Genomic DNA, 22,544 nt, shown 5'->3' on the forward strand with positions numbered 1-22,544 from the left:
TTTCAACATAACTATTCTAAAAAGCCCAGCCCTTTCATTGATGAACGTTTGCATAGAGTCATCGTAGACTAGTCATCAAGTTTAGCATACAATAGACAGGAAGAAAAAGGAGAATTTGTTGTAACAACATTTGCCTAAGTAACATAAATAGATCTAATAAATTTTTATCAATTGTTTTATTATTATGTAAAAATGTATCAAGTCGATGAGGGCATCGAGACATCGTGTGAATATTAAGCCATTTTGTAAATAAAAAATCCTATAAGATAATAAAGAAATAGAAAAATTATGTTTATGTTTAAATTATCAATAAAAACATCATTCTGATTCATTATTTTTTTAAACTCTTTCTTAAAATATAATTAATTATATCTCATCAATTAGCCAGGTGTTCTCTAGGTCATGAATAAATTCAATAAATTTTGTTAATTATTTTATTATTTTTTAAAAATGTCTCAATGAGAATACAAAGCTATCGTGTGAACATGAAGCCATTTGTTAATAAGAAATTATACATGAAACAAAATTTTTCAAGTATTGAAATAATGCATGAAAGAAATTGAGTTTTATTAAATTACTCTTTCATTGATTCTTCTGTAGGTTGTGCCTGTGAGCTTTGGAAGTGATCACCTTTCTTCTTAGTTCCAGAGACAATATCATCGATTCTCAACAGTAGAATAGCTGTTTCAATAGCTGTTTTATACGTTTGCATTTTAACACTTAAAGGTTCCCAAATGCCACGCACTTTCATGTCAACCAGTTCACCAGTTTCTCCGTCAATTCCCCAAGTGTTTCCTCCAGTTGCATGTTTAGCTCTAAGAGCCGTCAATGTACGGATAATATTAGCACCACAATTCTGTGCAAGCGTTTTAGGAATAATGTCCAAAGCTTGTGATACTGCTTTATAAGGCCATTGCTCAACACCTGCAATTCCAGCTGCTTTCTCTCCTAGAAGCTGTGAGACTGCCATTTCAACGGCACCACCTCCTGGAACTAGTTTTGGCTCCAATAGAAGATTACGAGCAACGTGAAGAGCATCTTGAAGATTTCTCTCTGTTTCACTCAAAACATCTTTACTGGCTCCTCTAAGAACAATCGTGCAAGCCTTTGGGTCTTTACATTCAGTAATGTAGCAAAAGTATTCATCACCAAGTTTCTTGATTTCAAAAAGTCCAGCTCCAGTACCAACATCTTCGTCACGGAGTTCCTCAGTACGATTGACGATTGTTGCTCCACAAGCTCTAGCAATTCTATTGTTATCAGATTTACGAACTCGACGAATAGCTGAAATACCAGCTTTCATCAAGAAATGAGAAGCTAAATCAGCAACACCTTTTTCAGTAATTACGACGTCAGGTTTTACAGCAATAATATCTTCACAAACTTTTTTAATATGCTCTTCTTCCAGCTGTAAAACACGAGTGAAATCAGTTTCCTTCATGATTTCAACATTCGTCTGGGATTCTCCTTTTTTATACTCGAGATTGCAATCAAGAAGAATGATTCTTGGATTCTTGATACAACGCTTCATTTTGGGATGAGTTATATCTTTATTCAACATAACTCCTTTTAAAACATGACTGTCTTCAATACTGCCTCCGGGGATTTTTTCTACTTTAGCATAACGTTTAATATCAATCTCACGACGTCCATTTTCTTCAAGTAAAACAGTGTGGACAGCATCTAAAGCAATCTGACAAGCTAAATCAGACCAGCGACCGATGAATTTAGTGCCAACACAAGATTTTACAACTTCTACAAGTTTGTTTTTGTCAGTTGGATCGAGAGCTACACTGACTTTATCTTGGAGGATTTCAATCATATCCTCTAAGGCTTGTCGATAAGCTCTAATGATGACAGTGGGATGCATTCCTTGTTCCAAAAATGGTTCAGCAGTTGCTAATATTTCTCCAGCAAGGACAATAACTGAAGTAGTTCCATCTCCGACTTCTTCATCCTGAGTTCTAGCGATTTCAATCATAGATTTTCCAGCAGGGTGTTGAACTGTAATCTCACGAAGGATAGCATTTCCATCATTAGTCATTACGATACCCCCAGTCGGGTCCATTAACATTTTCAACATAGCTTGAGGTCCCAAACATGTTCGTATGACATCAGCAATGGCCTAAAAATTAGCAATTTGTTAATTTACATATATTAATCATGGAAAATAAATTTTTTATAGTTTTTCTTTGCACGTGGGACTCGTGAGAGTATCACCGGTATAGAGCCTTATAAGGGCATGACAAATTATATTAAAATTTCTAGGTTACTAACCTTTCCTGCTTCAATATTCTCTTTCTGTACTTTTCGTCCAGATTGACGTTTTGTATTTTGACCTGCAATAATTAGACGTGTAGACATCATGTTGTTTTTGAGGTTTGAAAGTTATTTAGTATAAAACAATTGACATTCATAAACGAATATTGTAAAAACTTACTTAGAAATAATAATGGAGCACCTGGTCCCATCATCTTTTGTTTTTTATTTAATTAGAGTGTAAAAATAAGAATGCAATTAATATTACACGATTAATACTATCTTTGAAGTAGAAATTACTATAAAAGTAATAAATGTGATCACTAAGCCGAACTTGGGTCAGTGAATTACAAATTCAGAGAGAAAAATCGAAGAATAAACGACTTGGGAGTAAAGCGGCTCAACCAATAATTTTTTATAATTAGTATGACACGAATTCGGTAGGTGGCACTAATCGATAATTTTTTGCTAAAAACCTTCATAAACATTCTAAAGATGTCGCCATTAGTATAATTTTCGAAAAATTTGGCGGTCAAAATTACCGACATAAAATTTTATTTTTTAAAAAAAACCTATTTAAAATGATTAGATGATAAAAATAAATATATATTCTTGAAACTAATTTTTTAAATAATCAAACTATTACAAAAAAACCCAAAGAATCTACAATTTCAAAAATTCACTTTTTTATCTTTTTTTTTTTATAAATAATCGTTTTTTCTAAAATTTTTTTTGCTCAAAAATATTGATTTATTTAAGAGAATATGCATGCCAAATTTTATTGCAATCAAACAACTAGAAATATGTTTTTTAAGATGTCGATAATTTTCCTGTAATTTGTACCCTAGATGAGGCGAAATTCATTTATTTATAGGGACCCTAGGAATTTTTTTGTTAGTTACTTCTATTGTTTTCTTGTGTATAACCGGTCAAACGGGTGAAAGTAAACTGTAAATATAATTGTGTTGTACATTTTAATCAAGATAAATGACAATTTTCATTAATTTATGAATCATTAAAATTATTGAATTGATTAATTCATTATTACAATCCTATGTACTGAGGATTCATCGAATAAGACTATTCATATGAGTATCTTTAGCTGACTCCAATATCGTTATCAGAATTCGAAGGGAATGTCAACATGATAATTTGTTAGCTCATAAATTTGAAAAAAAAAATTATTATTACCTCCATCTGCTCGGTGCGTACTCCTGTTACAGGATCCATTTAACATACGAACATAGGATTATCCCAAATCCTATTTAATCTTTCCAGTTACCCATGAATTAGAAGCTTGGATAATTATTATGTGGTACGTATATACTCAATCGAAAATAAATTATCTAATATTATTTAAATATAAATGAATCTTTGAAAATTTTATTTCATTTTATTAATTACACAATTATTACAGATGGTAAATATTCAGGAATAATGGCAAATAAAAACTCAAATAAAATAAGCGGATATATAATATGAAAATATGTTCGAGCAGTCAAATTATATGATTTTTAAACACTCCGATGTGTATATTTATTGAAAGACGATATATATTATTTTAACGTCTAGCTTTATACAAAGGGCCTCTTCTATGTTTATTTAACTTGGTCTTCTTGATCCTTCCGTCAATCTTCGTCTGTGCATCCTTCCGCTTTTCCATCTTTCACCGGATACTCATTCATTTTTATTTTTCATAATAAACGTATAGTAAAACTTACATAAGACTAGTAAAAATATGACTTTTGAATGTTATTCTTCACCAAAGCTACTGATTAATAAATAACAAACATTGAAAAATAAATATACTCATTAATTTAAAGTTATAAAAATATTTTCAATCCAGATTGTTGGATATTAATATGGATAAACTTGAGCAGATTCATGACTGTGGCGATTGACTTGCATGTTCTCGTGGTTTTCTGAATGATAACATTGGTATTCATTCGATTGGACATGGGATCTATTATTGTAGGGCCTATTTGGTGATGATACTTCCGATGATGATGATACAGAACAGCTATTATTGACCAATATCGATGGAGTTGTTGCATTTTGAATAGCAAATGGCCATGACTGGAAATAAAATCCACTTATAAATAATCTTTCTTAATTTTTTGATTTTTATTAAAATATTTCTATTCTAAATTCAATTTTGACTTTTGTTATTTCAAAGATTAATATATTAATAGTTGATAACGGAAATGTATGAGAGTGAAGAACATCGTTGTTATATGTGATCCGATCCACCTGGCAGACGTAAACAGAGAAAATATTCTTGACTTAATGTCTTTCACTGAGATTTAATCCACCTGGTACAACAATGCTATTTTTCACTCGAAAACTCGCAGAAAAATCACCAAGAATCATTTATTCATTTAATCAATTTAAAATACTATTTCACTTATCAATAAATTTTGTTTTAAAACCTGTTTTTATTCAGAATATTTTCTAGTAATTTTGTTCACACTTTTCATTTCTTTCTTAGATAATTGAGATATTAGTTCAACAATCAGGTAAATCCCAGTTAGAATTAACACATAAAAAAGTTTTAAGTGGATAAAGATGTGAGATAACTCACTAATTACTAGAGACGACTTACCAGTGTTACTGATAAAGATTTCGAATCCAGATAAGACTCACTATCTTCACGTAAAACTGCTTTTAGATGAGCAATGTATGTGGCCGCCAATCGGAGGGTATCTAATTTACTGAGCTTTGTGTCTGCTGGCACCCAAGGCAGGGTTGTTTTGAGCTTACAAAATGCCTTGCTCAAAACCCTCATTCTTGCTCGTTCCCTCGCATTAGCAGCATTTCTTGGTGCCCGTATCTGAAGGTCGTCTTTATTGTATTTCTCTTCCAATGTGAAGTCTTCATCATCAGAGCAGGTTGACACTTTCTTCTTCCGTGGCATTATCAGTTATTTATGTTCTTTGTTATCAGACGGAAGGGATTATACCGTTAAGCGACACTGATCGCGTGGAACTAATTGTCAGAAGCGATAAGTGAATGCCGACGAATTTTGACGATGAATGACTTAACGGAGATAACGACACTGAGTGGAAGAGAAAAAAAAAGAAAAAGCGGAAAATTAGTCATAGGGCGGGTTTTAAAGATGTTCAGAGGCGGGTCATAGTTATCTGTGATTCCACTACCACTGATCAAGATGTTTCTCTTAGTAGCTCTTGGCCCAATCCTAAGTGTTCCAACCATATGTGAACACCTGGAGCACATGCTTCTTCTTGTTTCCTTTTTATACATCATATTCCTCTACTTTGCGTCAGATGGAATGGTTTTCATTGTTTTCGGAAGTATTTGTTATTATTACTAATGACATTAGTGATGAGGAATTTGTGTAAAATATTAATTTTATGAGATTTAATGAAATAATTAAATTCAAGTTAAGAAAAAAATGCAAATTTAAGAAGTATAGTAAATTATTTTAATACATTTTATGGAAATATCCACAATTATTTACAAAAAGACAAAATTACAATAAAATTATTTTCTTAGTCGAGAATAAGAATCTCAATAATCTCATGATTATAATCAGTTTTGTTTTGTATATTAAATAAAAAAGTACGATGCACAATGTTGATATATATACAAAATTCTGGTATTCAATGACAGACTTGATAAAATTTGGAAAGTCCATCTTGAATTGAATTTAAATTTACAATGAATAATGATTTTTTCAGACATAAATTTTTTCCTTGAAATACATTTTCGAGAACCGTAATATCAAGATAATGTACACTTGTCGTTCTCTTTATGTGGCTGCGTGGAAGGATTGGTCCCTCGTCTCCTTGCACAAGCAACTGCATCATTAGGTACATAAGATATTCGCACACCACCGTAGGCTCTTCTTGGAGGTAGTGCGTATGCTGTAGCTTCGTCTGAACTGCTGGATGAACTACAAGTTGAACAGCAACTTTCTTCATCCTCATTTTTAGTCATTCGACCAAAGTTTTCTGTAACATAAATAAAATCAGGTTATTTAAATTATTATTCACCATAATTCCTTATCAAATTATTGTTATAAAAATTTATTTTCAAATTGAAGCATTAAATAATCTTCAATGAGACTTGTCGATAATATTTTAAACACAAAATCAATCAATTAAAATCAAATTTCTTACAAATAATTCCAATAAATACCGAAAGTGATCAATTTACATATTTATTACCATTTGAGGTATTTATGATAACTCGCATCATGTAATAATCAACATTAAAAACCAATTACGCTTGAGAGCACACGTTTTTACAACCTTTAAACCGTCATTATCAACTACCTGGCAGCTAAAAATAATATGATAGTATTTTTTATACCCCAAGATGTGCTGGCAACTTCATCCGGTTGTAAACTACGTGACCGCGGCACTTGCGGTCTACTGGACGTCGCTGAAAGATATGAACTATTTCCTAACGGCATGGTTGATGATGAAGCAGCATTGGTATCATCTCCTTGAAACCTTACTCTTCGAGATGTCGGCGTAGGTGGATCGGCTATTGAAATATCACCAGAGAGATCGGTTGTATCTACCACAGGCACGTTTGTCATCCGCAAAGGTGGAGGTGTTTGCGGTGGAGTTGGTGTTCTTGAATTCTTTTGCACTCCTAAATGGGGAGGTGGAGGTAGTTCTGGCATACTTGATGCATGGGTCGGAATGGAACTTTGAATGCAGTGCAAAGGCTCTCTATCTCTTGCTTGCATCAACCTGGAAAGAAAAAGCAGCTGGTTTCAATTTTTTCTTGCTCTCTTTTTTAATTTTATTTATTGCATTACTTATATACTGTACCTTCCAAGTTCTGGGGAATCGGTCTCTTCTGTATTAGTATTACGGTCTTGCAAAAGTCTTTCAAGATTTCGCTCTAAAATTATTCGATCCAATCCTCCTGATCGAGATTCAAGAGTTGTTAGGTTTTCTGATGTATTGTCTTCATCATGATGATCTGATGAAGAGGCTGGGCCGGGAGTTGTAGCTAACGATGTTGATCCCTGATGATATTGCTTCCGTATGAGTCGTGGAGAATTTTTTGCTGAACTTGATGTATGTAAAAGATGCCTCGTTGAAGTTGGCAGTGGAGGACTAGATGATCCTTCGCTTGGCGTAGGTGGAAGAGGTTTTCTACATTGTCTGGAAAAAATAAAAATATTTCTTTATCAATTTATTTCATCAAATAATTTTAGTTTCTCTTTTATTACCGTAAATTTTTGTGATAAATATTTAAAAAATTAACTGTAAATATTTTTAGAGCTTTTTTTATTTTGGAGCTAAACATCATTCTTGAGTTGTGAGCTCCAACTTTCACAGACAATTTTCTTTTATGGGTTAATGCATTCGTACATTATACCACATATATACTTAAACGTCGTTACACTGAGATCATTGACCATTCTTGAAAAGAATATAAACTTTTATCTTTGAACATGTGTCCATGAATACTATTACAACTTCAACAAATTTTATCGGTAAACACTTCAAGCAAATAAGTCATAAAAAAATTCCAAAAAATATCAAGCTAATTGGTTAATTAGCTCTCAAATGATCGTGCAGAGCAACCGTTCAATTCAACATACTGTGATACATTTTATCTTCAGATGAAGTTAATTTTTTTGTGGACATTTACAACCGTGCTCGTAAAGCATGGATGAACATATGTACAAAATTTAAAAACAATCGAGATAGTATTTAGAAAAAAAGGCTAACTAAAGTGCCTATTGTTCTGAACCGTAATATAAAGTGACCTGTTGTATTGAGCGTATAATAACATTAGTAACTTACCTTAAAAAAGAAGACGGTGGTGGTGGAGCTGGAGGAGGTCCAGCGGAAGAATCGCTAGGTGTTGTAGGTGGTTCACCTTTACTACAAGCAATACTGCAATAAATCGCACCCCTCCTTGGTAAAAAAGGACGTCCAAGAAGTGACGTGTGGCAAGTGGCACAACTAAAACATGCTTCAGTAGCATGCCAGTGTTGACCTTCATGTGACATTTGACCTTGATCAACACCGATAGGCTCTCCACAGCTGTCGCAGTACTCAGCAAAGGACGCGTCAAAACAGTGAAGACAGTAGGGTCGACCTTCTCGCATAACATAACGCTGCCCACCAAGCTGACGATGATAAAGACAAGCTACATAAGTGAAATTGCTGGCTTGAGGTTTGAGGTAATCTTTCTACGAAGTACCGTATTTTTGGGTGCTTAACTTTCAGGCTTAAACATTTTTTTTTCTTACATTCTCTAAAAGTCTGGTAGTTTTATGAATTAAAAAAAAATTTTTTAAATATTTCTCTCAGAGATAAGAATAAACGATTATTTTAAAAAATTTTAATGCACAGTTCTCTTGTTCAAGACTAATAGTAATGATGTTTTCTTCATAAAATATTTTCACGCTTCTCTATGAATTATAAAAAATACTTTCATTTAATTTTAAAAAAAAGTTTAAGGTGAAAATGCAAGTTATAAACGCTACTTAATTTTTTCTAGAGTTAATTAGCTTCTTGAGCTGACTAGGGACTGTAATTTTTTTTTTGAGAGAACATACCGTTAATCTTCTACGTTAGAAATTTAATTTAAAAGTAGATACCGATCTTCAAAATTAATTAGCATTTTTTTCAATAGATCTGGTAGTTTAATAACTTAATTTTGATAATCTCATTACATTACTCCAATCAACTTCTATTGAAAAAATGTAAAAATCCCTGCCTATCATTAATAATTTATAATGTTCAATTTTCAATCCATTAATCACCACTTAAGTGTCTTGAAAAAAAATATAAAAATGGTAAAACTTGTAGAAAGACCGCCTCAACAAAGCTTTTAGATCAAATTAAGTGATAGTACTTGTCGATCGCACTCGAGACATGCAAAATGTCTCATGTGCCAAGCTCTGCCCTCAGCTTCAGTGCATTCATCGGCCAAAATAATTTCATCACATGCACAGCATCGTGGTTTCAATGTCTCTGCATGATGTCGTCCACAATACAGCCTCCCTTCGCGCCAGAAGTAAATGAGATCAACGAGAAGTTGCTTACAAATGCAACAGATAAAACATGCAGGATGCCAGAGAGCTGTCGGTCCAGCTCGATTTGCTCCAATAGCAATTTCTCCCGTGGTGATCAACCTGCCGCATTCACGACACCCGCTACCATGAGGTCGTTCTAGTTGACTTGCATGTCCTCGACCAAGAGCTTCACGTTTTCTCTGGGCAGCAAAAACACGAAGCTCTCGTTTTTCTTCCTCCGTCAAATCTTTACAGTATCTCGCTTCGTTGTCGTGGGGTGGTAATTGCTGTAGTAGTTGCTTCACTCGTTCCCTTTCTCCTGCGCTACCGACATAGGGAATTTTATCCTCGGGCAAGGAACTAAAGTACAAATGAACCTACGAATATAAAGATTATAAATTGAGTTATACTATTATATAAAACCCAGAGAAGATATTATCTGTATATGGCTTATTTAAAGCTCAATATATAAATAGTAAGTGAGTAATAAATGAAAGTTAATTAGAAACTCACCTGATCAGGTCGTAGACCCGTTGGAACCCACGTGTACTCCTCAAGAGCACAACCACTGTCATCATCACTTTGTGAGAGTCTTTGATGATGATGTACTAGGGGATCCTGAAGCACAGGAGGGGCTTCAATGGAACTCTTGAATGACTCTTGATGAGGAGAAATGGCACTCGTGGCTGAAGTCGATGCATCACCAGGCTGAAATGCCATCGCCATCGCCATTGAAGGTACGTTTGTAAGGCCAAGTGGAGGATTTGGCGATTTAACACCTGGCCGGTGATGGCTTTCACGTGGACACCTGCAGGTCTTGCATACTTTCCTGTCAAAAACACAAGAGAATTTCAATAAATAAATTGTTGATATTAATAATATTTTAACCTAAAAATATTATTACATCCTATAATATGAAAGCTAATGATTAACAGCTCGAGGCATTTCCTAACAAGTTTTCCCGGCAGAACGTCATTCCAATTAAACTGATCGCAGTAGGACTCTTTCACATACTTTATAATGAACATACAACCACTACGGGCGATTTGCGATTAATAAATCAAATCGATTATCGTATAATACGCGTGCGGATCGAATTTAATGAAATCCGGACTTATTTCATACACTCCAGGAGAAATGGTGGCTGGATAAAAGAGCGAATTAATAGGGACGAATGATATACAAGCTTAAAAGTATCATGAGACCTGTTGTAAAATTAAATCATGAACCTTGATATGCCTCGAGTGCTTGTCCCATAACGATTATTGCTTTAAACTCATTATTAAATCTCTATCCAAAGCTGGGAATTTTAGAAAATTAATAGCTCCATCGATCGCTTGAAATATATTTGGAGAGAAAAAAGAAGAAGAAGAAGATAAGAATGATGATGCTTTATTTAATGACAAAAAAAAACTGAGCTTGAGAACGAATGAAGACGGAAAAGGAGTAGGGAAAGAAGAAGATATTCGTTCCCACAAAGGGGAAAAAATGAGGTAAAAGGGCGTCACGGTTCCGTAGCTGTACAAATTCGTCTCACTCTTTTTAATGCACCTTTCTTTCAAAATTAGTTATATCCACATCACAGTATCAATGTTGTAGAGAAAATCACCGTGAATTCACTAGATTATAAAAACCATGATCATGATATCAAGAACTTACTCATCTTGATAATTGCACTGGAGAATATTATCGATGTTTTGTTCATTTACTTCCACACATCGTGACACTTGCTGATCATTACATGATCGTTGCTTAGGACTCAAAAGATTGTTCAAGTAATTACGGCGGACACTTGCACGTGCACCTGCCAGAAATTCAACGCATTTCTCGGTGGGACTGGCACGAGGGCTTGGCAATTCAGCACGTTCACTAGCCTCATTAATAATAACATCATCTCTTCGACTTCGTAGAATTTCATCAAGGTATTGTTCAGGTTCTACATGACCTTCGAATTCATTTCCTGATGATACTGATGGTGCTGCCCACGATACTGGTTCATGAAAATCAGCAGCAACATTAACACTTCCTTCAATGTTTTTCCTACCGTACAATTTTCGAAGATATGCCTCCTGGTGACTTCGAGTTGCCCAACATCCTGTTGCCCACCAACGTTTAGATCCGAAAAGTAAACTTGTCTGCCTTCGTCTAGCCAAGCTTGACATTTCGATACTCTCGTTTCCGGATAATCCAATGACGGCATCCTTCTTTGTCGTCGCAATCCTGATCTTCTTCTTCTTCTTTCACTTCCTCTTCTTCTTTTTACACTTTAATATTGCAAATTGTACAAGTTCTACAACTCGATCTTTGATGATTATCCGTATTCGTGTTGATTGATAAAATTATTACGCTCAAGTACGAACGATTGGTATATTGTGTACACCTTGGCATGAAAGACAAAATGAAAAAAATGTATATGTAGATGTGTGGCGCAGGTAGCGAAGCGGAGATTAACGTTTTAATATGAGTCGCGTATCTCTCAAACGAAAGACAAGCCACTTGGGTTGGTAATTGGCTTACTTCTTTCTTTCTTTTCAACTCCACTCACATCGTGAATTGCCAAGCGGCTATATATCGCTTTCCTACGATTGCTTTGCGCGCGTCGTTTCTCATACGAATCTCTTTTTTATTTTCACCTTCACCTGTAACTTCACATGAAAGGTAACTCGACCCTCATGATGTCCAAACAGCAAATTAAATCGTGGCATAAAAAGTTTATCACAAAGATTTCAATTTTATTTTGGATATTAAATGATTGTTGAAAATATATCACTTTAATTCACTTGACCACTTCATTAATCAATAATTAATATGAATTCAAAACAACACTAATGATCACTTTTTACAAATAATGCACTAATTTTTGGGCATGATGTGTATTGAGCACCTGATGAAGACCACATTTCCTTACTTCCTGAGTGGATATACTAGCACGATGGGTTGTATAGAAACTGACTGAGCGTGCCGTCGGCGTTCAAGTCCACGAAGTAGCGGGGCCGCACCGGGCCCCAAGGAAGGGAGTAAGAGAAGAAGTAAGAAGAAAAGGGACCGATCATCTTTGGATAGAAGGAGCAAAAGAGAACACGATAAAGCAACAAGAATGTGTATGTATCTGTATGTGTTGAAGTCAGGCGTTTACGCCCACCCTCTTTTACCTGTTCCATCACTACTTACTACCATTACCACCACCACCAGCTACCACTGATACTACACACCATCATACCATCAACTGTACCAATACATATATTTATATATTCGTTTCTAATACTCGTGGTGTGATAGAATCTCAACGCCTTGGGCCAAGTACTACAAAGATACGCTGCATGCTTGCGTGTCTTCTTGGACCCTTCGACTAGAGTTTTTACATTCCTACTTTGCTGAGCATGCAATCTGAGACTGCAGAAATGAAAGAAGATTCTGGATTTATTGTAAGCTACTTGAGGGTCAAAGATCAAATCCTTCAAAAGGTCTTTGTCGCGTGCCTAAAAATTAAGACATGCATTGGGATTGCGTCAGCACTTTCTTACTCATCTGTTGATTTATCAGTCAAGATTTTGGATAATTTTGTTGTTTTACATCCACCAGTTCTGTGTGGGCATCAAGACCTGAATTCATTTAAGAATTCCTGGGAAAGACATGAAGAAAAAAGCTCTAAAGTAGCTGGTAAGGTTTACTGATAATTAAATAGCCTATTTAATTTTATGTCTAAGCGATTATTTTTAAATATGGGGAAATAAATTATTTTTTAGACAGAGTTTTAAATGATCAACGTCTTTTGGTATTAAATTAATGAGAAGTAATACAAAAAAAATTACTTGAACATTGAAAACCCTGGATTGCATTGAATTTATTGGAATTATTTGAAGCAGTTGAAAAGATGTTCTTTTAATTACAAACCTGCATTAATTTATCAAATGATAATAAAGATGTAAGCTAAAGCAAAGATGTTTTATTTCAATGAATATCTTAACGGCTTTAATTATTTATTTGACTTCATAAACTGCTGGTAACTGTTCATTTATATTGAATTCTATAAAGATTATTTGAAAATCAAAAACATATTTCCAATGTTGTTTTAATTTGTATGTTAGCCTAGAATTTATTTAATAACATTCTGAATAAAATTGCCATTTTTTGCGCTCATAACTTTAATACAAATTTAATTAATGATGACTTTGCCATGCAATATTAATAAAGAAGCAACAAGTTTAAAAGCACAATATTTTATGAATCAAATTCAATTATAAATAACTGTTTCATGGAATTTCGCAGATCAATACGTTCATCAACTACACCGAAACTCCTCTCACCATGTATATTTATCAAGGATTCCAACATAGCTCTCATGTGGATTCTCAATGATTCTGCAAATATACTTTGCTAGCTGACTGTTGATACAACCACTCTGCCGTTGACGTTGTCATGTAACTCTTAAGGTCTTTGTGATGATTACCGAATTTCTTGGTAAGAAATTTTTGAGAAAGGTTTGCTGAAGAAGGTGCCGGTGATTTTTCGAGGCTTGAGGTGGTATTCAGGAGCTCAGACCAAATGAAGGGCAAAATTCTTGGAGAATATGCTCAAGGGTATGTAGAGACTTGCGTCCATACCGCATCCAGATATGTATACATACATATTCAGGGATACCTAACTGGTGGTGGTAGTAAATGTATATACAAGGAGCGCGCGAAGGAAGAGAGATTTAGAAGAAAATTATGTAGATTGCAGTCTCGGCTGTGATAGGTCTTGATGGAGCTCGGACCTACGTGATCCTGCTGCGACGTGCTGGGCATATATTGGCATCCTTGGGAATCAAGACAATGAATATATTGAAAACAAAATCGTATACGATCGATTTCAAATTTCCTGTCAATTTTATTCTTTGATTTGGCACATCGTGTAGTTGAGTCTTGAGAAAGTGAAAAGTGGAATTTCTGCTACTTTTACTAGACTTTTATTACTATCCAGACTTGTCTGAATGGTTAATTCAAGAAGAAAGTAATCTTACTCACAGTGCAAATAAAATCTAATCAACAATTATATTTCTTTTTCGTGAAATAATTTGATATTTTTTCAAAGAAATGAAATAACAACTTTTAAAAATAAATCCATGAGTGGAAACATCACTCAAAAACACTAGCAACCTCAATCGTTTTATTCAATTACACATCTTCCATTATTAAACAGTAGACATGGTCGTTTTGATCTTCAAGAGTATCCTACATATTGCATTATATTTATACATAAAGGCCATGACGAAGAAGAAGAAGAACAAGTTAAAGCATGTTATTATTGGAATGTATATGATTACGGAAATATTTGTATATTAATGTGTGCTTTCTCCAGCACATAATGTAATGTAAATTCAGTGAAACATATTCAAGGACTAGTGGAAAAATTCAGCAAGAGTGTGTATGTCAAATAATAAAAAAAAGCTCCAAGTAATTGCGTATATATTGCTTCCAAGAGCAGTGGCCTTGAAAATTAGCTTGCGGACATTGACATCTCTGAAGATACTCGTACATATATATATGTATTCTGTAGAATAATATTGTAATTATTTACCGCTTAAAGCAGTGAATTCAGCAACAGTCATCACCAGAGACTTATTCTTCAAAAGGTATCCATTCTGACAAGCTGATGTTCCTCTAACGTTCGTAGATGATAACTTAAGTTAGTCAAGTGTGGAAACCGAAAAGGATGCCACAATAAGGCGCAAAGGAATGCAAGTCTGAGCGTTAGTCCAGTGACTGCACGTAAAGATGGGTAATTACTTTTTTACGACCAAGATCTTTGACGCGCCATCTTAACCAGTCTACCTCGAGTGTCTTTCTGGATATTATGTATGTGATTAGCTTGTTATCAATAAGCATATCGACGTCTACAACCATTGGATTTTATTTTTATGACCTATTTTCATAGTTAAATTGACTGGATTTGGATATTATCTGCTTTTGATGAGTGAGAAGAACCAAGTTGATTATATGAGAGAGGGATTTAAGTGTAGAACAGCAGTAAGATGAGACAAGACAGTATCTTATCCAATCTGTTGCAGTGGTAAACTGGTCAACTGATCCAGTAGAATGTTGATGTCAAGAAAACCCAATCAGCTTACGTCGACTTTCATACTCTTACGGGGATTAAACCTCTTGTTGCTTGGAGAAACACTACTTTACTGTCTAGTGAATGGAGCCGAATTACTTAGAAGCTACAACAATATGTAGAAAGTCATGTGTGACATTGATCACGTTAGAATGTATGCATGCATACATAAATATATGTACAGTTAAAGTACTTTGTTTTGCCCTACGGACGTAATTATCCAGAGGAAGCAACTGAGGAGGCAAACTAAGTACATGACAAATTGAATAACAAGCTATATACTCATTATATAACCTAAGGGATTTCTTTACAAACATTTTTTTCATCAAGAATCAATCCGTTGTTCTCTATCTGGGATTCATTCTTTCTGCTTCAGACTGTTATTATTGGATCTAGACATGCGATTGCCTGGTAAATAAGAGAGACAAAGAAACGATTCGTGGTAAAAAATCTTTATTATAGTGTGTTCAGCTCGACCGGAGTGCAATCAACTGCCGAACACTTTTCGCCATCTTCTCAGAGCGTGTTGAAAACCGCAGGTTTGATTCGTCCAGGTATAAAAATCAAGACTCATTTTTAGCAGACAGCCAAGTCTTTAGAGGAAAAATTGGATCAGCAGAATCGACTTTCAGGTCGAGTATTTTATCAAAGGAATGTGGTGAGGTTAAAATTGAGTTATATTTGCTTCAAAAATATTTTTTTAATTGAATTAATCCTTGTATAAGATCATTAAAATAAATATTGTGACGCTTGGATTAAAGTTTTCAATCGATTGAATAATTCTTATCGACATGTATCGTAATACTCGTATTGAAAATAAGATCTAAAAAACTTTATACTCAATGAAACATTGATTTCGATTAAGATTCACTTTTCTAAACTCGATTTTTACTAGTGAAAAATATTTTTACAAACAAAAAATTAATTCTCTGTAGATAATAAACTTTTTATTGGCATGTTAATTGAAGTGGAAAATTCTAGCAATGCAACTTATTCAATAAAATTCAAGTTACTAAATAATTTAAAGGTCAATGCTATCAGAAGTGTAGCTATTTATAACTATGTAATATTTTTTACAGGTGCAATATTGGAGATGCTTGCAGAAAAAATAAATGGTTGGAGATATCAGAAACGGAAGTTGTAGCCATAAGATCTGTCAAGGAAACGAGAGAAATACCATGGAATAAAATTTTTTTTTTTCTACTCTTCGTCATGTTCTTATAGAACGTTTTGTACGCTTCACTAGTTTCGTTGGAAATCTTCGCGTGCCATGCCGAATTACATCGCTCTGCTAAGGTGGTCCAGTGAATGTCCAAGTTAGACAAAAAGTAAAAAAGAATGACAAAAAAAAAGGAAAAGATCCTTTCATTATCGTGTTCTGAGTCATTTCCAATTTATTTGAAGTTCTTGAAATGTCCACCAACTGTAAATTGATTACTCAGTTTTATATATGAACCTATCCTCATAGTGATTGGTATGGTAATTTCATTAGACCCTTATTATAAAGTTAATTGACATAAATTTGAAATATTAATGGGAATAAATAAAATGACTTTTGGAATGAATAAAAATGGCAACAAGTTAACTGTTGAGTATTCTACACTTCCTAACACTTGGCATATTGCCTCGCAGTGGAAACTGACAGCAAAGTGCACAACATATTCCGTATGGCGTTTGCATGAATTATTACCGAGGGGGCTAGATGAACGAGCAATATTACAGAATAGATGAAGAAAAAGGGAGAGCCATAAATGAAGATGACAGCTTCCAGGTGAATATAATAAGTCAAAAGTTGAGATACAGAAGAATATCAGAACTCTCCAGTACATAATCAAAGAATGTGAGATAATGATAAACAAATATGTATTTTATTTCAATTCCTCTAGCACTTTGAAATCATTTTATTGATCACATGTTGATGAGTTCTCAAGGAAATGTTTTAAAATGAAATTAATGTGGACAATAATAGATAGCATTTGTTCTAAAATAAATTAGCATTGTCCTTCAGTAAATTTATTCGTTGCCAGGTAATTCATAGAACCTTCGAAAATAGCTTTGATAAATTTATCATTTACTTGAGATGTTCATTAATGGGATATGCAAATAATATCTGACATCAATTAATCATTTGATAATTACAGCTTCGATCTAAGCTAAAAAATGATAATAATTAAAAGACAATGAATTTTAATTTCATAATTTATAAATATTCAATGTCAGCATCTGATAGGGATACCAATTTTTTGCTGATATTTAAAAAATGGATAGATTAATTAGCATGTTAAATTGAATTTACAGAAAGCTCACTAGACACATTAGTATTAATTAAAACGGTAATAACTGTAAGTAGGAGCAAAATCTTGGAGGGATTATGTGGAGTAAGAGAATCCGGGAATACACTATTTCTCGCAGAAGAATGGAGCAGGCAGCTTAGCAGTAGCTTAATAATCCTTTATAACGATCGAAGGGTATACGTGCACAGCTCAAGTACATGCTCTAATTTGCCTAATTCCACGCTACTATTGTTCACGATGATATTAAGGTAAATAACAAAATATTCAAGCTTGAATTATACATTATTATTATCAGCATCATCTCCATTCTTATTAATATTTATCATAAATTTATATTTTAATATATTACTTTATTTGTTGGATCATAAAGAGCTCACGCAACACGTGAAAATGTCTCCACATCTGCTACTATATACCAAGATGCTTGAAATTATTAATCCTGTCAGAAACAGTGAATCATATTTATAACGTATAGGTGTATGTAAGTACAGGCTTGGTGAGAAAAGGTAAGAACATATTAAGGTAGAGAGAAATGTGGAATAAAAAGAAAAAACTATGCCGAAGGCTCCTGTCCATGATCTTGATTTAGTGTCTGTACTTGAAGGCCCTTTTTCACTGATGACTTGATTGATTTATTATCCTGGAAAAGTTTCGTTTCCAATCAACTTTTTTCCCTTTTGCTATTTTCGTTCCAAATCATGTGTACAAGTATTTTTCATATTCACAAAATCTCATGAGAATTTTAGTGAGCTACTCAGCTTGTTGGCCAATTGTTTTTTTTTATGTTGACTTGAGCTTGGCAGATATGCAAATACGCTTGGACCCTTGGTACAGATATGTATATATGTATATATCAAACCACAGTGAAAATGTCTTCGTTAATTAATCGCGAGGCCAAACTGACCTCATCTGAGTCGAGTAATGGAATTTCTGAACGGTTTAACCAACATGTGAAAAACAACGAGGGCGTGGAAAGACTGGAAAAAAGGAGAATGTCGGTATATCCTGACAAAAAAATATCAAGAAAGATTTTATGACAGTAATATGGAAAAAATGCGCCTCATAATTTGCATAGAAAGTGCATGTGTTGTATATAGACACGACATATATCGATGAAAATTTACTGATCAGTATGTAAAGAGAAAGCAAGGGCTGATACTGAAATTACTCCCTTGATGCTCATTCAACTGTACAATAGCCTATTTCAAATTTACACTAAAGCTTGGTGAGAATATTAATTATAATTTCAGGTGGTCTATCATATTGGATTGTAAATCCTTAGAATTTTAATTCAACACTTAAAAAAAAGGCAATTAAAACTTGAATCCATCTAGAAGATGAACAAGATGATAGCACTGATAAATTGAATAATCCACTAATATTGATTTTTAATCAGATGACTGACACTTATTGCTTTTTAATGATGTTATCAATTCAAGTTGAGTGCTTTAATACATTTAAACCCATTAATGCAATGTTATTGTGAAAAGTGAGAGTCGCTTGATGCTGTGAAGGTTTTCAACTTCAGAGTTTGAAACTCCAGTTCAAAAACTGGACCACATCAAATACCATCAACAATTCAGAGTTTGAAAATGTAATTTACTTGCAGGAGTAAAGTTTTCATGTAATGTTTTTCTGTCTTTATATTTGAATAAATATTAAATTAAACTAACTGAGAGCTGAGTTTTAATTAGACTCACAAGATTGCCAGCTATAAAAGACGTCAAGCTAAATTCAATTAAACAAATAATTTATTTTGTGGAATTTATTTAAAATTTTAATTAAAAAGACAATTTTTGATCATACCAAAAATGACAGCATCAATCTTGGTGTCTCAATTTAAAACATTTTGTGTATATTATTTCAAAATACTTGGACTTTACTATGTAATCCTCTTAACTTCATGTTAACAACATTTAAAATCAATTTCTCAATTCTCTATGTACCCTTAGGCTGACATCAATTTAACATTTAAGATGAAAATAATAATTTTACTGATTCCATCCAATTGAATTGATTATTATTTACAATGTAATGAAACTGTCAAATTTAATACACAAGTATTTCCAACTAAATAATGAAACCAACATAACAATTTGACCTGAGGTAAAGTTTTATTCTTATGAACTTTCGCAAATAGTATTTCTTTTCTACTTTATTATATATATTATTATTATTATTATGATACTTATGAAAAATAAACAACATGAAAGTTTAGCAGTATGGTTTCCAATATCTCATTTTCTTAAGTATTCTTGCTTGCCACTGCTTCTTTATTTGTTTGGAATTTCGTGTTTTTTCTCCATATTTTTTATGAAGGTTATTATCTGCATGCAATTGCCCATGAGTTCATAAAATTTTCATTTTTTTCAGTCTGCTGCTCTGTCTTTGTGAAAAACAGTCTGATCATATAGCAACCAATAAGGCTGATGATAGCATTAAAGCATCATTTCATCATTTTAGCAGATAGAAAAAATACTTCAAGCTTCAACGAGTAGACTTAAAAATTTATTTAATGATTAAACTGTAATTATTATGTAGTGGCAATGTTTGTGAATATTTAAAAAGCATTTTTTTTATCCTAAATAGGGATTATATCAGTTAAATAAAAAATAAAAGCCTCATCAATTTTTATAGTTAACGTTTAGAAGTTAAGCGTTTAAGGAGTTGATAAAAGCTCTTAAATATAAACCTAAGTTTACTCCTTCAAGTTTTTTGCTCAGCAACTTACTTTATGCAGTAAGTTTACTCGGTTAAAAGTGAAAGCTACAAAATAGGGACGAAAAATCGAGTTACCCTCTAGCGATATAATGTTATGAATGCATAAAAAGTCCCGTAAACTTGAGAAAATGTCTTTCCACAGGCGACGCTCATGGGAATCCATGGGAATATACACTCTTTTCAGAATCAGAAGCAGAGATATACCAGATTTTAGAAACCATTTTTCACCGTCTCCATTTTTACATACACATAATATCAAGAGGAAGACTTTATTCAAAAGTTATCAATAAAACTAGAATTGAGAATATTCAAATTCTTCCGGTAATTTTTTTTCTGCAGGAATAAATTTAGCTTATTCACCAAACTGTCAAGATGAATAATTGTAAAGAAAATAGTGTATATTTATCATTAAATAAATAAGATATGTTTTGTACAAAATGAATGAAAAAATATTCATGAGACTGAGAACGAGTTGGAATTAAAGTTAATGAAGCATCGATTATTTTTTCCCACCTCGTAATTCAAATGAGCTTTTTTTCATGTGCGACTAAAGTGTGCTGTGAAGTTGATTATCATCACGAAAGAGTGCGCCAACGTGCAGTCAAGGATGTAAATCCTAGCAAGCATACCTGATGTTAAATCAACAGGAGAAACTGAAGCTGCGTGTAGTAAACCGGTTTACCTGCCAGTTCATTGTCAACCTGTTTCTCCATACGATCGGTATCACAGGCAACTACACTTTAAAGACCTACAGATACCATAAAATTAGCTCATTTTTTTAGTAATGATTAATGGAAAAAACACTTGAGCAAAACATAAGTTGAAGGGTTCTTGGTTATATGGCTTTTATTGGGAAAAAAAGAACCATTTTAATCGGCTCCATGAATCAATGCCCTTTGGAGAAAGATTATATTAAGATGTAATTATTGGCATTTGAACAACTTTTTATCCACATTTATTATTAGTACCGTTAAATAAATTTATTGATATAAAATTTGTCAAACTCAAGATTAAGTAGCATCTTTTTATTTCGATCATACCAGCAAAGTTGGAATTAAAGTTCTCAATAAATTTGAAATAAAATATAAAAATATGCAAATTGATTCAATGAAATATTAAAAAATGTATTTATTTAATCATTTTTCTGTAATTAAAAATAAACTAGCTCTAAGCAAATAAAAGAAAAATATAGCAATGAAACTAGAAAGAGAATACATTAATTAGTGTCAATTATTTACAGCCACTTGTCATGTTCTATGTTTCTTCGTCATTAAGAATGAATTCCTGTCGAAAGAATTCTGTCAAAAAATTCAAAAAGAATAAATAAATGAGAAATAAACATTGATGTTTTGTTAAAGAAGAAGAAACTCTAGAAGAAAGTAGAAAAATAATACAATTAATTACGTTCCTTCTAACAAACCTCTAGTCTTATTGACACTCCACTTATTCCATAGAAAAAAAAAATAATTCCTTTCAAGAATAAATAAATTTTTATGAGAAGTTATTTATTAGAATCCAATTGATTTTTTGGCAAACAATTTTTCGAACGATAATAAAAATTTTACCTCAAGAAAATGAAATTTGATTTGGAGTAATAAATCAATTTTTATAGCCAAGACTTATTCAATCTCTTCAAACATCATAAAAAAATATTACCTTTAATTCAATTAATTTCCAGCATAAGAAATACTAAAAGTAGGTGATATGAAATAATTAATTATAGCCATAAATAAAATAATTTGCAATTATTTCTTAACTTTCACGTTACGTTTCAGTAACACATCCAAAAATAAATGATTTGGTGCTGAGGGAAACCGTAATATAAGAAATTTTTTTTCCTGTTTGGACCATGGACGAGCCCCTAAATTCAATCACATTTTCTCACCCTCTTACGTGATGTCTTTAAGACTGACCCTGAACATTATTTCGTGAGAGGAATATCAAACATAGTCAGAAACTTTCTTCTGGTCAAAAATGTGTTCTATTTATGTTTTTTGATTCTTTACAATAATCATACGAGTTTGGAATACTAATATAGACCTTGCTGATAAAAAAACCCCGATAAGAAAACCAATGGATAGTCTGCCATATCTTGAAAATAATAACTCAAAAAAAAAGCTTGCTTTTTTAAGAAAAGAGGAAAATTTCTTCTTACATTGAATTGC

General features: G+C 33.0%; 3 protein-coding genes across 5 annotated transcripts in view; all 3 read right to left on the bottom strand.

Moving 5' to 3' along the window:
- Positions 1–420: 420 nt before the first annotated feature.
- Positions 421–2,646, bottom strand: CCT3 (chaperonin containing TCP1 subunit 3). The gene is made up of 3 exons (XM_035084725.1): positions 2,441–2,646; positions 2,278–2,339; positions 421–2,125 (listed from the first exon to the last, which is right to left on the bottom strand). The coding sequence occupies exons 1-3, from the start codon at positions 2,472–2,474 to the stop codon at positions 575–577; spliced, it is 1,647 nt and encodes a 548-aa protein (XP_034940616.1). The 5' UTR covers positions 2,475–2,646; the 3' UTR covers positions 421–574.
- Positions 2,647–4,003: 1,357 nt separating this feature from the next.
- On the bottom strand, positions 4,004–5,299 carry HLH54F. The gene is made up of 2 exons (XM_035084679.1): positions 4,862–5,299; positions 4,004–4,335 (listed from the first exon to the last, which is right to left on the bottom strand). The coding sequence occupies exons 1-2, from the start codon at positions 5,171–5,173 to the stop codon at positions 4,117–4,119; spliced, it is 531 nt and encodes a 176-aa protein (XP_034940570.1). The 5' UTR covers positions 5,174–5,299; the 3' UTR covers positions 4,004–4,116.
- A 548-nt stretch (positions 5,300–5,847) lies between these two features.
- LOC118067808 (protein prickle-like) overlaps positions 5,848–22,544 on the bottom strand; it is a 39,137-nt gene continuing 22,440 nt past the window's right edge. For 2 of the 3 annotated variants that reach the window (XM_035084768.1, XM_035084769.1), the window contains 6 exons: positions 9,782–10,097; positions 9,109–9,645; positions 8,049–8,377; positions 7,062–7,400; positions 6,592–6,980; positions 5,848–6,230 (listed from right to left, as the gene is read on the bottom strand). In XM_035084768.1, coding sequence (XP_034940659.1) covers positions 6,001–6,230; positions 6,592–6,980; positions 7,062–7,400; positions 8,049–8,377; positions 9,109–9,645; positions 9,782–10,097 — 2,140 coding nt within the window. In that variant the 3' untranslated portion in view covers positions 5,848–6,000. Of the gene's footprint in view, positions 6,231–6,591; positions 6,981–7,061; positions 7,401–8,048; positions 8,378–9,108; positions 9,646–9,781; positions 10,098–10,927; positions 12,191–22,544 lie in introns of those variants that run through there. The other variant, XM_035084767.1, reaches the window with a different exon arrangement.

This window comes from Chelonus insularis, unplaced genomic scaffold (genome assembly GCF_013357705.1).
Source record: "Chelonus insularis isolate UGA/USDA-ARS -01 unplaced genomic scaffold, ASM1335770v1 contig_397_pilon, whole genome shotgun sequence".
Taxonomy (NCBI): domain Eukaryota; kingdom Metazoa; phylum Arthropoda; class Insecta; order Hymenoptera; family Braconidae; genus Chelonus; species Chelonus insularis.